Below are 16,027 nucleotides of genomic sequence, written 5' to 3'. Positions count from 1 at the left end.
GAAGTTAAGACACTCTCCCATTGTCTAGGCAATATAGAAACCTTCTAATTCCACTCTGTCAGGTTCAGCCCAAGAAACAGCGGGACAATTCAGGAACAGTTCAGTTATTTTATTAGCTTACACATACTAGGCAGAATCTCGCCAGACTAACTCTAACCCCCAACGACCGCAACTAAACACTCTGAATTCCTTAGGATCGTGCCAGTCTCATCCTCTTAGTTTTCGCATGCTCAGGCTGAGGGCTGAGGAGATGCTTGAGATTCCTCTCCGACTCCCAATGACCTTGGACCTCCTCACTCAAGTTTTCCATCACACACTCATCCCTTAGCATCTGCATATCAAATTGATTTATTGATAACAAATATCTATTCAAACTAATAGGTCTTTTAGTTTTAAAGGATTTAACAAGTTGTTTTAATATCTCAGGTGTCTCAGAAGCTGAAATTGCTGCTGGTCCAAACAATGTTGTTAACAAATGTTGTAACTGTAAATATTGCCATTGAATTACATCCAATAGATGATATTTATCTCTTAACGCAGCATACATTAAAAATTCATCTTCATCATCTATCAGTTGGTCCAAAGTCAATATCCCCGCTTCCATCCAATTTTTCCATATCACCATCTTTTTCCCAATTTTAGAGTCGGGTTTTCCCATAAAGTCAATTTGGCATGGGAAAAAGGGTCACATTTTTTATTAGACATTACATTCAATAGCTTTCTAACTGATGAATTGTTTCGAGAAATATTAGCGCTTTAGTATATTTCGATCCTAATGCTATCCATCCGACCAAAGGTGCTGTATATGTGTATTCCAAAGTTGCCCAAATCAGAAGATTGACACCAGTTGTTGGCTTCCAGTATTTAATACTTGACAACAGGGAAGCATGATGATATAGCTCCAGATACGAAAGACCAAATCCTCCTTCATTAATTGATAACTGCATTTTCTGTAAAGATATTCTCAGAATTGAAGAACCCCATAGAAATTTTCTAAACAAAGAATTTGTTTTCTGAAAATATTTTCCAGATATAAAAACTGGAATTCCTCTCAGAATATAAATGAATCTGGGAATAATGTTCATTTTGAGAGTGTTCACTTTTCCCCAAAGGGTGAGGCTTAATGACTCCCATCTATTGATATCTGAAGAAGCCTCTCTATATACAGTATTTTATTTGTATTATATGTTGCTAAGTTATATCCTTTGATATACACATATATAAATATTTAACAGATTCAGTACAAATATGGAATTGATATTCCTTAAATGAATGGGTAACCAGGTTTTCACCTATTAGCATCAATTCCAATTTGGACCAGTTAACAGAGTATCCTGCTATTTTAGTAAAGGCATCTATCGTTTGCATCAACACTGGAATAATAGTGTGAGATTTAGAAATGAACAGAAGAATGTCATCTGCAAATAAAACCAATTAATGTTCAACTGAGTTGTGTACTGCTCTGTAGATCTCCCTGTATCTAATAGCAGAAGTCAAGGATTCCACACAAAGGTTAAAAAGCAAGGGTGAAAGTGGACATCCTTGTCTAGTTTCTCTAAACAATGGAAAAGTAGGAGAAAACATACCATTAACCTTTACTTTAGATGTGGGCAACTCATATAATATCTTAATCCATTTTATAAATTCCAAAGGAAATCCAAATCCATTTAATACAGCAAACATATACTGCTTGTGTATTTTGTCAAAGGCAAAATTATCTAATGATAAAAACATTGATCTTTGTTTTTATTCAAGTCTATTAAATCTACAACTAACCTAATGTCTGCTGCTTGCCTAGTTTTTATAAACCCTGCTTGATCATTCTTAATAATGAACTTGCTGTAATCTATTTGCTAACATTACTGTTAAAATCTTTGTGTCGACATTAATCAATGAGATTGGATGATAATTAGCACATTGAGTATAATCTTTACCTACTTTTGTATGACTGTAATTTATGTTCTATAGGCTCCCCAACCAAGCGCCAGTTGTATTTGACTCATCTTTTTTTCAAAAGCCACCACTTTGGAGGCATAATAGGCACCAAATTTTCCCATCAATCTTCTCAGGCCTACTTGGGAGTACACCATCAAAACCATATTATCTGCATACAAAAGGATATTGGTATATCTGTTAAGGATCTTTAGCATGTGAACTTCAGTGGAATAGAGGAATTCTGAGATGTTGTTGACATAAAGGTTAAACAACATCAGGGCCAAAATACATCCTTGTCTAACACTTCGTAAGAGAGCCATTGACTCCGGTACAGACTTTCAGGCATTTATTTTTATAGAGGGTCTTTAACAGATACAGATTCTGGGTTCCAAATTTAGCTTGGCCACCTTTTTCCATAAGATGTCTCTGTTTATGGAGTCAAATGCTATGCTAAGATCTATGAAAGATGTAAATAGATGTTTACTGTCTGTTGTATATTTAGTAATAAAATGGTATAAGATGAAACAGTTACCTATTGTGGAGCATCCAGCTCTAACCCCTTCCTGTTATTCCACTAGTATGTACTTCTCAATCACCCTCGGTGTTGCTCAGGAGATGTTTTGCATACATCATCTGTTATATCAATAAGGCTTATGGGTCTGTAATTTTTAGGAACTTCCTTCTCTCCTTTTTTGTGTATGGGAACTGTAATGGAGAGTTCCCATCCCATTGGTATATGGCCAGTGTTTTCTATATAAGTAAACAGCCTGCTAACAGTAGAGCCCACTAGTCAATGTGGTGGTCCTGAAAGATTCTGGGGTGGGAAGTCTTCAAGCAGGCACCTTATTGGGTTTCAATGACTGAATAATGTGTTTAATTTCTGTCACTGTCACTCCCAAGAAGGGGGGTGCTCAGGAGTCATCTTTTCTATGTGTTCCTGGTTAGAGTTGACAAATAAGTTGGTGTAAAAATCCTCCACAACTGAAGCTGAGAAGGAGATATCAGCTTATGCTCCTTCAGTATACCAGATACAATGTTCCAAATTATGTCTGAGTTGGAAATGTTTGCTGAGTTTTCTAGCTCAGACCAAACTGTAGCTGTGTGTTAGGCCTCCTTGGTGGTTGTTAGTTTCTTATAATTACACCGGAGCTTTAACATCTTGGCGTGATTGTTTGGTGTAGGATTTCTTTGAACCAATGTATGGCTGCCCTTTGGGTCTTTTTTGAGGTGAGCAAGTAGTTTCTTATCCTATGGTATGGGTACTCTTAAATTGAAACTGCCATGAAAGTTGACTGCAATTGGTTGATGATCACTGTCCTCCCTCACATAGACTTGAATGTCTGAGAATAACTTGGTTTTCTCTGCTGAGACACATATGTAGTCCACATATGTACTAGCATTCCCAGTGTGGAAAGTGAAGGGACATATAAAGCCACTGGCTTTGTCTCCTGTGATATGAAGGTTGCACGCATCAAGGAGGTGAATTTGGAATCTGCCATGTTCTTTTTAGAATCTCTGGACTGCCAGGGTGGGTTGTTTGATAAATAATCCTCAGATATGATGCCCAAGTGGGCATAATAGTACAAAGAAGCCCCACTCTGGTGTTGAAATTTCCCAATAAAATCACAACATCTTTGGGATGTTTAATATTTACCTCTAGGGCTGTCTTTTCTCATTACACCCAGATGTCAGGGGAAAGGAACATAGGAATGTAGGTATACATTCAGCAGTACAACTTCAGAAGATTTATATTTAAATTGGATTGCTAAAAGATAAAAGGAGTCTTCTCTGAGGACCAATCCCTGCCCTTGCTTGCCCAACTCTGCCTTTGTAAGTATACACAATCCCCCTGAGGTCCACCCTTTTCCCTTAAAATTTCATGCTGATGTAGATCAGCATCTAAAGCCTAGTAAATAAGCTTCTACATCACCAGTGGTCAACCATGTCTCCTGGAGTGGTATAATGTCAAATTTGGGGAGGAACTCCAACAGTTCTCCATTTGACATTCTGTTCTTCCATCTGGCTTTGCTTCATGTCAATGGTAGGATAAACACTCCTTGTTTATTGTCAGAAGGGGTAGCTGGCAATGTGCTGAGGTCTTTGGTTGACTGGTGAGGCTTATGCAGTCATTCTGCAGGTAAGATGTGATCAAAATTCCTTCAGTATCTAAGTAGGCACACTGCCTTTGCCACTGTCTTGCGGCTGTATGGAATCAGATGAGTTTGTGATAATATGCAGATCGGATGGTAAACATCAAATTGTTGTTTCATATTGTCACAGTGTGATGGGGTTCGTTTTTGAACTGGAGGTGTATTTCTTACAAAGGTGGCAATGGGCATAGAACACACACAACAGTGGAGGCTTTTTATGCTTTTTACTATACACAGATATTTACAGGATATTTACAACAGAGCTAAACAACACAATCCTGGTGTCCAATTACTTCCCATGGCTCCCTACCAGCAACTCCCTTATCCTCCCCACTTCCTCCCCCTTTCTCTCCATCTCCCTCCTCCATTCTGGGCTTGATAAGAGAGAGAAAATAAAAAGAAAGCAATGGACTGGGATTCTGGAGTGTGCTCAGCATTGCTTGAGTTTTTTCCAGCTCAGCCAAAACAACATCGACTTCTGTGTCAGGGTCTTCTGCCCAGTTTTCTCCCCAAAACCAGGGCTTGTCTACTGGCAGGAAATCCTGCAAGCTGCTGCCTGCCACAAACTGGATCCCTTCTAACCCTCCAGGGTTTTGGGTGTTGCTCATCCCTCTGGGTCTTCACTTCCCAACTTCCAGGGAAGCCACCCATGGACGGTTCTTCTCCTCTCCCTGAACAGAAATTAACACTTATCCTGCACACCCAGCTCCTCTTCAGCCTTTTCTTTCCTGCTCCTTCATCCATTCCAGCAACAAACTTTTACTCTCCTCTTCTTCTCTTCATTCCTTCTCTCTCGCCAATCCCCAACACCTATATTCCTCACTGCACCAATGGGACTGCTCACTCAAAATCTCCCCACAGCAGCCCTTGGCAAGCAGCCAGGCCAGCTCAAAAAAAGTGCTCTGCTTTTTTCTCCTTTTCCTTCACTCCATGTCTGGCTCATACCAGCAAAACAGCAGCCATGCCAGGCCACAAAATCCATATGCCACACATATCTATGTCAGTGGCCAGAACAGTTGTCTCAGCCCTGGGCAGTGGTCTTCTTCCTACCTCAAAGGCAGCCTTTGTCATAATTTCTTCTGGTTCCTGGAGCAGAGGTTTGCCTGGAGAGCTGGAAAGCACACCAGGTGAGAGTGTTAAGTTTTAGAGGTGTTAAGCTGCAGACATCCACCTCATATTCCTAGGGTGACCAATCTAGCTCTAGTTGTAGTTCCCAGTATTTTAGGCAGTCAAAACCTTCCTCCTGTCTATCAGGAGCATCAAACTTTTTGTTCTTTGAAGTTTTGCTGTTTTGACAGGGACAGAGTGATTTGTTTGGATCTGCTCCAGGGGACTCTGCGTTGATAATCTGTGTATCTAGGATCCACAAGACAGGGACACAGGCAGGGGTGCCCGCAGGTTGTTTTTCAAAGAAATTGCAGTTGCCTTGAGTAGTTGATAAAACCAAATCTATTAATGTTTTGGCTGCTTTGCCTGTTGCCACTAAAGTCTCTTGGTCCAGGCTTCTAATAATGCCAGTTTGTTCCTAGTTAATCAGTTTTCCTTCCAGGGAATCATCTATGCACTGTCTTGCTGAAGATAGCACAGATTGTTTGCCTGGGCAGTCATCTCTCAGGGGCAGAGCTGGTAAGATATCCTTGAGGTTATCTGAAGTCAGATTGCCACATTTGTTCACTAAAGTGACAGTACTCTCTGGGGCAGGTTGGATTAGGAGCAGCCTGAATTTCTCTGAGTGAAATACACAAATTTGGAAAATTGAAAAAATGCTCAGAAAGGGCCTCATTTTAAACTGGGAACTATGGGTTGCCTGGGTGTTCGTAAAATCCACTCACAAGCCTCTGCTAGATGGGAGCCATTCAGCCTTCCGTAACTCAATCAGCTGCTTTTTGCAGCATAGTAGCTGGCTTAAGGACATGATGATTACTTTTTTAGATCCCCATTGTCCTCTATTTGATATTTCTAGGGTGCTTTGATTAGGCTGCAGGTAATATTTGTGATTTCCATGTTTCTCTCCATTAGTTGAATGATTGCTCAGCAGTCGCCTCTCATGCTTCTCCGCAGGAGCGGTCAGCTGTCTCTGGTCATGATGGGTAGAGCGTCTCTTCTTTTCTTTTCTTTTCTTTTCTTTTCCCCATGATGATCAGCGACGTCATGGAGATTTTCTCTATTCTTTCTGTACGTTGAAGTTCCGGCACAAGGCTGTTTTGTTTTGTCAAACAAAAGTGGAGGGGTAGATGTAAAATAAAACAGGCTGGTATTTAAAACAATGGATTAAGAAAAGAGATGATAAAAAGTAAACTTTTAGGAGGCGTTCTTTACAACAGTTGCTGCCCCGTCATCATCTTGGCTCCTCCTCCTGAATTCAAAATGATTGAATGGGAATTGTTTCCATAGATCATTTTTTGGAATTTCAATTAAACAGTCCCAAAGTTTGTGTGCAGTTTTAACTAGTACTTGAGAAATATATTCAAGTACTTTTAGTCAAGATGATGACTATAAATAGCTGAGATTTAACTGACAGATTTGAACCAAATTTGCTATGTATTTTTCTCAGAAGTTGTTCAGTATTGTAATATTTGAGCTACCTGAATTAAAAAGGTTAGTTCTACAATGACTTCCTTACTGATAGATTAACATTGTTTTAGTATCCAATAATTCTGAGGAAATTATTGGAACATCATGTTGTTTTGCCAGAATAGCCTTCTGCCAGAGCCCCACCAGACATACCCTTCAATCTTCAGCTATGCTAACTTCAGATTCTACAATTGTAGCCCAATTACACCTTGGGTACACCCATCCAGAAAAGTCTGAACTATGACATAACCATAAAGCCAAAATTCAGCACACAAAGGGAGAATCTTGTGAGAATACTTACATTCCATCTTGCAAATAGCCAGATCTCATTTAAATTGGTTATGGTTTAGTCAGTTCAATCAATCAGTGTAATTATTTCTAGTTACATTCTATTCTCTATTCAATCATTGTAACTATTTCTACTCTATACAGTAAGGTCTACCAACCACCGACCAGGAGAAAGTTCGGTCTCTTCCACTGGCTCATCAACAAGCACCTTTGGTAGTGGATACAGTATGGACAGTGAAGGAAGCAACAGCAACACCACCACAGGGGACAACAGTCTTTTTCCCATTCCAAGAATGTAAGGCTTTTTATTATTTACTATGTTTTTGCTAATCACTGAGGAAAGATAAGAGAATTAGTACTTCAGACCTCAGGAAGCTGTTTTCCCTTCCACAGAACATATGTAGAGCTCAGTTCTATGCTGCCATTCCATCCAACTTACCTGCCACTTAGCCCCCTCGAGTACAGCGGGGACAGTTGTGAGATTTCATTGTAGTATATATGGGATTGCAGGTTGATTTTCATGTTTCTTTAATCAGGGGGCAGCACCTAGCCCAGCTTGGCTAATCTAGAAAGTTAAGCAGGTTCTTAAAGCCACTGGCTTTTGCTAATACTTGCATGAGGTTAACAATGTGCACTGGCAAAAATGTAAAGTTGTTGGAATATCTTTGCTGCTATCTAGTGCTCATGTATATTGTTGCAGGCCAGATCTGGTAGCTCAAGTGTTACCTCCTACTGAAAGCAACTACCTTTTGCAAATGGTAAAACTGGGAATCAAGATGTTTGCATATTTGTTTTATATCCTATTTACTTCTCTGTGGTCAACTGAAAAACATTTTTGGTATTCTCTATATTTATATATTTATATTTTTACAGAATTGTCTTTGTTAATAGCAGACCATCTATTTTTCAACAGAGGAAAGATGAGCCAGAATGGTCAAGAAGCAGTGAAGCCATCAGGGGTGGGATTAACAGAAGCTGAAGGTAAATTAACTATCTCAATAAAATGAATTATCTAGGAATTTGTAGAAAATATTGTTGCTTCTCTACCTAAAAGCTATTTTCCTAAGAAATAAGCTCTTTGCTTCAGTCTAACCAAAAAAGCCTTGATGGTAGCAACGATAGGCCTTTCAGTGTAAAGATCCTACTGTCAGTAAGAAAACATGTCTGGATTAAAATGCTAAACTGCATGTATCTCCAAGATTAGATTGCAGGAAAGGGAACAATTTGTCTCATCCAGTGATGTACAAGGATAATTACAAACTAATATAGGATATAAAATATAGGAACCATTATGAAAATATCTCCTCTTGGCCTTAGCCCCCACCTACCCTTCTTCACAGTAATACAGAACTACAAGTAATTTGATCACTTGAAACTTTTTGGTCACTTGAAACTTGAAATTTTGGTCACTTAATTTGAAACCATGGTTGAGTCTATCTATGTGTTGTGAGATTAAAGAGTTTTCACTGTGTCTTCTGATTACTAGTTGGTGTCCATGGATGCACTCTGCTAGTCTTCTGCCTGTCTGAGGGCATCAATGAACACCAACTAGCAGTCAGAAGATACAGTCTTTAATCTCACAACACATGGACAGACTCAGGAATAGTTTCAAGTGGGAAACTGTAAACATTCTAGACCAAGCTAAATCCAAAAACGCTAGGGGATTCCTGGAAGCTTGGCATTCAGACAAATCAGCCATCAATAGACACATAGAGATAAACCACATTTACACACTATTCAAAAGAGACAATTAAAAAGCTAAGAAGGAAACAAAAAGACCAGACACATATCCTGTCCAGCAGCCTACACCTAGATAAGCAGGGATTAACACCAGACAAACAATCAAGCAGACAAACAAGCAGAAAACAATAGCCTAATCAAGGAACTACCAAGGAGAAAAATCACACCCCCACCAACACTGGCACAGCAAGCTACTGTATATAAACAGGGAGCAAACCCCACACTCACTAGCACTGATAATATTACCTAGTCGGGTAATGAAATATCTGCAACCAAACAACCAGGCTCAGAGAGCAGCAAGGACTTTCAAACTTCTTGTTCCAAAAGTCTCTAATAGCTATTAGAGACTTTTGGAACAAGAAGTTTGAAAATGCCATGTGAATTTGACTTCAATCCTGAATGAAATAAAATTTTAATCACCAGCTTAAAAAATTAAAGAATTTGAAATAAACAGCAAAAAACTAAATAAGATGTTGATCTGAGAAAGTTATAAATGGACTAAGGGTCCAGATAAATTTGGAATATAGGCATTTTTACAATAAGATTTTGGAATTAATTATAGGGAATAAATAGCTTCTTGCAGGAAATAGATTTGTTTTGGATTTTGCAAGCCATAACAAAGATAAGTAATTTTATGGACTGGACATTAAAGGGGACTAAAAATTCTAGGAGAGGGGGAAAAAACAAGCCCACCTATTATGTTAATTAACTGGGACCTACAAAATGATGTAAAACATTATAACATTGAAAATATTAAAGGAGACTTTTGAAGAATGGAGCCAGATATTAGTAGCCACAATATCAACAGTGTCAGTCATGTCTGCCTCTATGAGTGGAACAAATTTTATCTGACAAGATAGAGATGATACCGAAAATGGATTTACAAATGACTGGTCAAAAGAACAACTTGGAAAAGGATGTCTCACTGAATATAAAAAAGAAACTGGCTGATGTTTTAAAACTCAAAAGGGAAATCAAATGATAAAACAAGAAAATGACCTGGATAATTTTTTCTTATTGGATTTACAAAAGAGGCTTGCTAAAGACCTGAAGAACTCTGTGTGATGGGATAAAGAAGAGAAATAAAATCCTACGACAATATTTGACTGAACTAAAGATTAAGACTATTAGAAGTAAAAGGAAGGAATATAAAGTTGGTTTATTTGATCAGGGTTAAAGTAAGATACATTGTTACTTTTGGCAACCCTTTATGGACTTTCTGCTGACACTAGGACTGAAAAGATGATGTTTTATGGACTTTTTTTATAGAGAAGAGATTTTTACAGGGTGTGAAGTGTCACTAAATTTGTTCATTCTTGTGATGAAGGTTGGAAATCACTTCTTTTCCATATTTTCTCTTTATTATACTTTTCTTTCTTCTCTCTCTCACTTCCCTTTTTCCTTGCTCTTTCTTTTTCTTCTTTTCTCTTTGTTTGAATTTAGTTTGCATTAAATTTTATTATTATAATCAACATTCCTTTTTTTTTAATAATTTTTTTTATTCTTTACAACAAACACAAAATATACATAAACAAACAAGAACATACAAAGGCATAAAAAAAAACATCTTCCATTTTATACCGTGTGTCAACCAGTTACCAAATCATTGGTGCCCCTTTCATAATCTTCACTCATTTATATAAATTCTCATATCATCTATTCAAAATATACTTGTATACTTATCAATTATCAATTATTAATCATTTGTAGCTAGTCTATAAAATCATTTATTACAAGAAATTTTAGCTTTCATTATAGGATTTGTAATACATTTTTATCCATCAATTATATATGTATATATATATATATAATAATTAATATCAAATTTCTATTATAAAATTTCCTAATCCATTACATTACTATATTTTCTCATCCAACCATTAATAAAGCAAATCCCGTATCATATAAAATTGCTTATCTTCTTACTCTAATTTCAAATATCAATTTTAACTCATCTCTGCACATTCCATAATTTTCAATAACTTCCTCCTGCATAGGTACTTTTTCATTCTTCCCAATTCTTAAAAGTTACAGTTCTAACCACTATCAAAACATACTTCATTCTTCACTACATGTTTCAACAAAAATATCTCTAGTTTAAAATCTATATGTTACTATGTCCAACCATGTATGAATTTTAGTCTAATATCTTAAAACATTTACAATCAAATACAATTCTTTACTATATATGTCAGTTTTATACCTTATTCAAACGCTTGCATAGTTTTAAGTTCACCCTTTTCATTCAATATCCCAAAATATCTAGCTGTTTATTCCTTTTTCTATATTATTGGATAAGAGAAAGCAATAATAAATGTCCTTTCAAACATTCTGCTTTTTGAAGCTTCTATCAGTTCCATCATTGTTGTATTCCCCTCGTTTTTTCTTTAGGCATCTGGAGTAGTTTCTTTCAATATTGTTTTACTTCTTCTTCTTAAGTATTCTCTTAGTAGAATTTTCCATTATAATCTTGTATAATCTTTTTCTCACACTCATTACCAAAAACAAGTCTGTCCCTCTTCATTTATCAATTGATTAACCCTTTTTGATTCTCAGTTTATAAGCCTCAAAATAGTTCTGTTTAGTGTTTCTGATTTCTTGTGCTATTTCTTCCTTTTCCATTGATCCTGTTTTATGTTTAATTAAGTCCAGTTTAGCTTTGATGTCTTTTTTTTTTTTTTTTGCGGGAATTTCTGCAGCTCTTCTTCCAGTTTTTTATAGTCATCCTCGATAGTTTAAAAATCTTTTTCTGCATTATGTTTCTCGTATAGTCTATTATCAAACCCCTTGTATAGACCTTCATTAAGTCAAAGGATTCTTTATCTTTGTTCTTGCCAAGAGAAAAAAGAAAAAAAAGAAAAAAAAGAGGAGGAGGGGAAAGGCTAGGTCTCTTTAAAAGTCCAGCTGGGGGGGGGGGAATAGAGAGCAAAGCAAAGCTTCTACCAGAAAGAAGAGCTACTGCCACTAAACAAGGCTCTTGTGACTAACTCAAACTTTCCATCTTGAATATTTTCAAAATCGCTTTCAACTCCGCTTTCTTATTTATAGTTATTCGGATGGCACCTGTATAAACATGCACATCCCACTATCTTTTTAGAAAGCCCAAAGTCCTTGAGTATACGTCACAATGAAAAAAAACACTGTATCAAGCCTCTAGATGGCAGTGCAACTTTCTTTCATTTACTTTCTCTTAACTCCACTTTCCCCATTTCCAAAACAAAAAATATAGGTTTCTTATAACAATAAAAAAAATCTTAATCAAAAAAGAAGCTTGAGATAAAAGATTATTGAGTATTAAAAGAAAAAAGCCAATCCAGTTAAAAATATATTTTTTTAAAAGAAAAACATCTTGCCGATTCCACTAAAAAGGGAAAGTTAAAAAACAAAGATTTTTTTCCCCTTTTTTTTTGTAAGGCTCAATCTCGCCGCTTAATCCACTTTTCTTCACTTTTAAAAATCTCTTTAAGTTACTTAAGGTGTTCTCTAAAAATAGTTGAATAGTAAAGGTCCATCTCACCCGGTTGACACCCCTCTCCTTCTTCCTTTGGAGCTGTCCTGGCTTTCGCAGTCATTAAATGGCTGCCTCTCCTCCGCCGGCTTTAAGAGCTTCTCCTGGGATCAATCTGGGACTTGTGGTATCCCTGAGATCCACAGGACGCGCCCTTTACAATCACCGTCTCTACGGGATGGCTTAGGTCCATCGGGACCATCCGGGGGGGGAGATATCGGCTGCGATCCTGGGAGCCCAGGATCGCCCGCCGTATCGCCGCGACACCAGCTCCGCCCTCTATCAACATTCCTAATAAAAGAATATAATAAAAGAATTTCTTAATAAAGAAATAAAAGAATTCTTTTCTTAATCATAAAGAATGTTTCTTGATTCTTAATAAAGAATTCTTTTCTTAATAAAATAATTTCTTTTATATATATAAAAAAAGTTGGACTGATTGTTGTCAGCATGTTGATGAACCTCACTCCAAATTCTGGGATGTCAAGGATAATACAGCAGTTTCATATGGAAATATAGCAGGGCAGGAAACAAAATAGAACCTTACTACATTAGGGATACAAGCAATTGCCCAACAACCATGCAGAATCAACTCCTTAAGGAGAAAGAGAGTCCCTGTTGCCCTAGTTTGCATGCATCAAGACCACTTTAGAAATCCTTAATAGACTCTCTGTTGTATAGAAAAATATTTTCTACTAGCCACTGAAAGTTTCATGATGTTGAAATTTCCATCGTATGCTTCATTCAAAATGGAAATAACGTGTGTGTGTGTGTGTGTGTGTGTGTGTGTGTTATTATCAGCCCAAATCAATCCACTGCAGGATGAAGCCCCCTGTATGAAAGGTTATGAACTCTAACATGCTGGTCCAATGTGGAGAGATGTTTTCCAACTTTCCAGTCTATGGCTAAGAAAGAGGGACTGGCCCAAAGTCACCCAGAGTTTCTGTGCTTAAGAGAAGACTAGAACTTAGTCTCCCTGCTCCCAGTCCACCCTAATTATTTGTGATGAAAATTAAAGGTTACTTTGTAAGGAATGCCCCGTTCGTCAAGAGAAACTCCTGTGACACATGTGTTTCACAAACAGGTTTACTCAAGCATAATGCAACAGTTACAAACAAAGCCAGGACTGGCTTGGCACATTTCGTGGTACAATTTATAGCTCTCCCTTTCCCGCGTTTCGCCCCGTCGTCAAGTTACATGTTGTGGCTTGTCGGTACCCCAATAATCCCCCTTAATGGTCCAAATGGCAGGTTCAGCCAGTTTCCCATTGTCCCTTGATAACTCTGCCCCTCCGGCGTGGTCTTGTTTCCTCAGGGTCCTTTCAGCTGTGCGCAAAGTCAGGGTTTTCTCAATCGCGCAGTGATCGCCTTTCTGTGGCTCGCAGCTTTGCCCTTTGTCTCGCCACAGAACAAAACATCCACTCTGCGGTTTTCTTGTTAAGTGGGCGCAGGTGGCCCATTAATCAGCCGCAGCTCTCACTTCTTCTTTTTCCCCAGCTTGCGAGCGGGCGGTAGAATTGGCTCAGCGCAGCTGGCCAGGTTTCCTAGCAGTGCCGCCTCGGCTGAACCTGACATACCGCCCCCCTGAAAACAGACCCCCCCTACTTTGGCTTCCCAGGGTGCTGGTCGTAAAAGTCCTGCACTAACTTTGGCGCTTTCACGTGGGCTCTGCTTACCCATTCACTGTGGGACTTTGGGAAATACTTCTACTGCACCAGCAGTTGGATCTGTCCTTTATGTCTCCTTGTGTCCAATATTTGTTTTCGAAGTGCTGCTCTCCACCAATCATGATGGGTGCCGGGGGCGACTGTCCTGTGCCAGCTGTTGCCCAGTTGGTGCAGCTTCAATAAGCTGCAGTGAAATACCGGGTGAATCTTCCCAAGGACTTTGGGGAGCGTTAACCTGACAGTCACCAGGTTGATTATTTCCACGATGGGGAATGGCCCCATGAACCTCGGGCTGAGCTTCCTCGATGCTTGCTGCGTTTTTAAGTTCTTCATTGATAGGTACACTTGGTCCCCCACCTTCCACTGCCACTCAGGGAGCCTCTTGCGGTCGACGTGCTTTTTATAGTCCACTCTGGCTCCTTGCAGCGCCACATATGCTGCTTGCCTCGTGGCATCTAACTGGGCGAACCAAGTGTTCAGGGAGCCATCCGGGATGCTGGTTGGGGCAATTCCACATGGGGACGAAGTCTCGCCCGGTCCCCACCTTGAATGGGGAGAAGCTGGTGCTTTTGTGGACAGCATTGTTGTAGGCTACTTCCGCGAATGGTAGTAGCTCTGCCCAGTCGTCCTGCTGGTGCCCCATGTAGCACCGCAGGTATTGTTCTAGCCCCCCGTTAAGGCGCTCTGTGGCTCCATCCATCTGTGGATGCGCCGCGGAGGAGAGGGCTTGCTGCGTTCCAACCCATCTCAGGAACTCCTGCCAAAATCGCACGATGAAGTTCCCACCTCGATCGCTGACGATCCATCGGGGCGCACCATGTAGCCAGTAGATGTGCTGCACGAACAGCCGCACCAGCCTCTCCACCATGGGGACTTGCCAGCAAGCCACAAAGTGTGCTTGCTTGGACAAGTTGGTTACAACCCAAATGGCTGTTTGCGCTTGCTCTCCGGCAGCTCCATGATGAAATCCATGGCGATCTCCTGCCACAGGCCATCAGCGTTCGCCACTGGCTGGAGTAGTCCCCGGGGCTTGCCCTTGCTTCCTTTAGCCGTCGCGCAAACCGGGCAGCCCCCCATGTATGCTTCCACATCCTTCCGGAGCGTTGGCCACCAGAACTGCCGCTGGATCAAGTGAAGCATCTTCACGAAGCCGTAGTGCCCCGTGCTCCGGCTGTCGTGGGCTCTCTCCATTACCCCCCGCCAGCATTCTTCGGGCACGTACACTTTCCCTTCACACCACCACAAGTCCCCCTGGCTCGTTAGTGCATCCCAGTTTTCTTTGAGCCAGGTGTCTCGCTCCCCCGCTTCCAAAAAACCCCGCTTTAGCTCAGGCTCCGTGTCCCTTACCTCTTTCTTGGTTTGACTCCAGGTAACAGCTTTTGCAGCCAGCCTGCCGGCGGAGACAATGGAATCCACAATCTCCTCTCTCAGGCTGGCATGCTAGGACATATGGGATAGCCCATCTGCCAGAAAGTTCCTCTCCCCGGGAATATGTTTGAGGACAAAATCAAACCTCCCAAAGTACTGGGACCAGTGCGCCTGTTTTGGAGATAGCCTCCACGCGGGTTTTAGGGCTTTGAGGTTCTTGTGGTCTGTCCACACCTCGAACGGCTGGGCTGCTCCCTCCAGCAGATGCCTCAGGTGGCTAGGGCCCATTTGACCGCAAATGCCTCTTTCTCCCACACCATCCACCTTCTTTCCGTCTCGGTGAATTTGCGGGAGGCGTAGGCACATGGGTGGAGGGGCCCCTCCGGGCCGGGCTGCAACAGGACCACCCCTGTTGCCATGTCCGATGCATCCACTTGGATGACGAATTGCCGGTCTGGGTTGGGATGGCGCAGGATCAGCTCCGCCGTGAACTGTCGTTTCAAGTCCCCAAATGCCTCCTGGCACTCCGCGGTCCACGCAAGTGGCATGCTGGGTTAGGGGGTTTTCCGCTGCCACGTGTTTTTAGTAAGTCCATTAGCGGGAGGGCGACTTGGGCGAAGTTCAGGATGAACTGCCTGTAGAAGTTTGCAAGCTGCCCCAAGAAGCTTTGGAGCTGCCTCCGGGTTTGCGGCGCTTCCCAGCCCAGGACATCCCTCACCTTCGCCGGATCCATTTCGATCCCTCGGGTGGATATGCGGTAGCCAAGGTAGTCCAGCTGCTCCCAGTGAAACTCACACT

General features: G+C 40.6%; 1 protein-coding gene across 1 annotated transcript in view; it reads left to right on the top strand.

The window, feature by feature from the left end:
* PCLO (piccolo presynaptic cytomatrix protein) overlaps nt 1-16,027 on the top strand; it is a 252,717-nt gene that overhangs the window by 215,178 nt on the left and 21,512 nt on the right. The window contains exons 22-23 of the mRNA XM_088134818.1: nt 7,092-7,242; nt 7,861-7,928. Coding sequence (XP_087990944.1) covers nt 7,092-7,242; nt 7,861-7,928 — 219 coding nt within the window. The remainder of the gene's footprint in view (nt 1-7,091; nt 7,243-7,860; nt 7,929-16,027) is intronic.

This window comes from Python bivittatus, unplaced genomic scaffold (genome assembly GCF_059951505.1).
Source record: "Python bivittatus isolate LINGU-HERP-01145 unplaced genomic scaffold, Pbiv_v1 ctg000120_np1212, whole genome shotgun sequence".
In the NCBI taxonomy this organism is placed as follows: Eukaryota; Metazoa; Chordata; class Lepidosauria; order Squamata; family Pythonidae; genus Python; species Python bivittatus.
The sequence above is the reverse complement of the archived record's forward strand: the minus strand, read 5'-3'. Positions and strand labels throughout refer to the sequence as shown.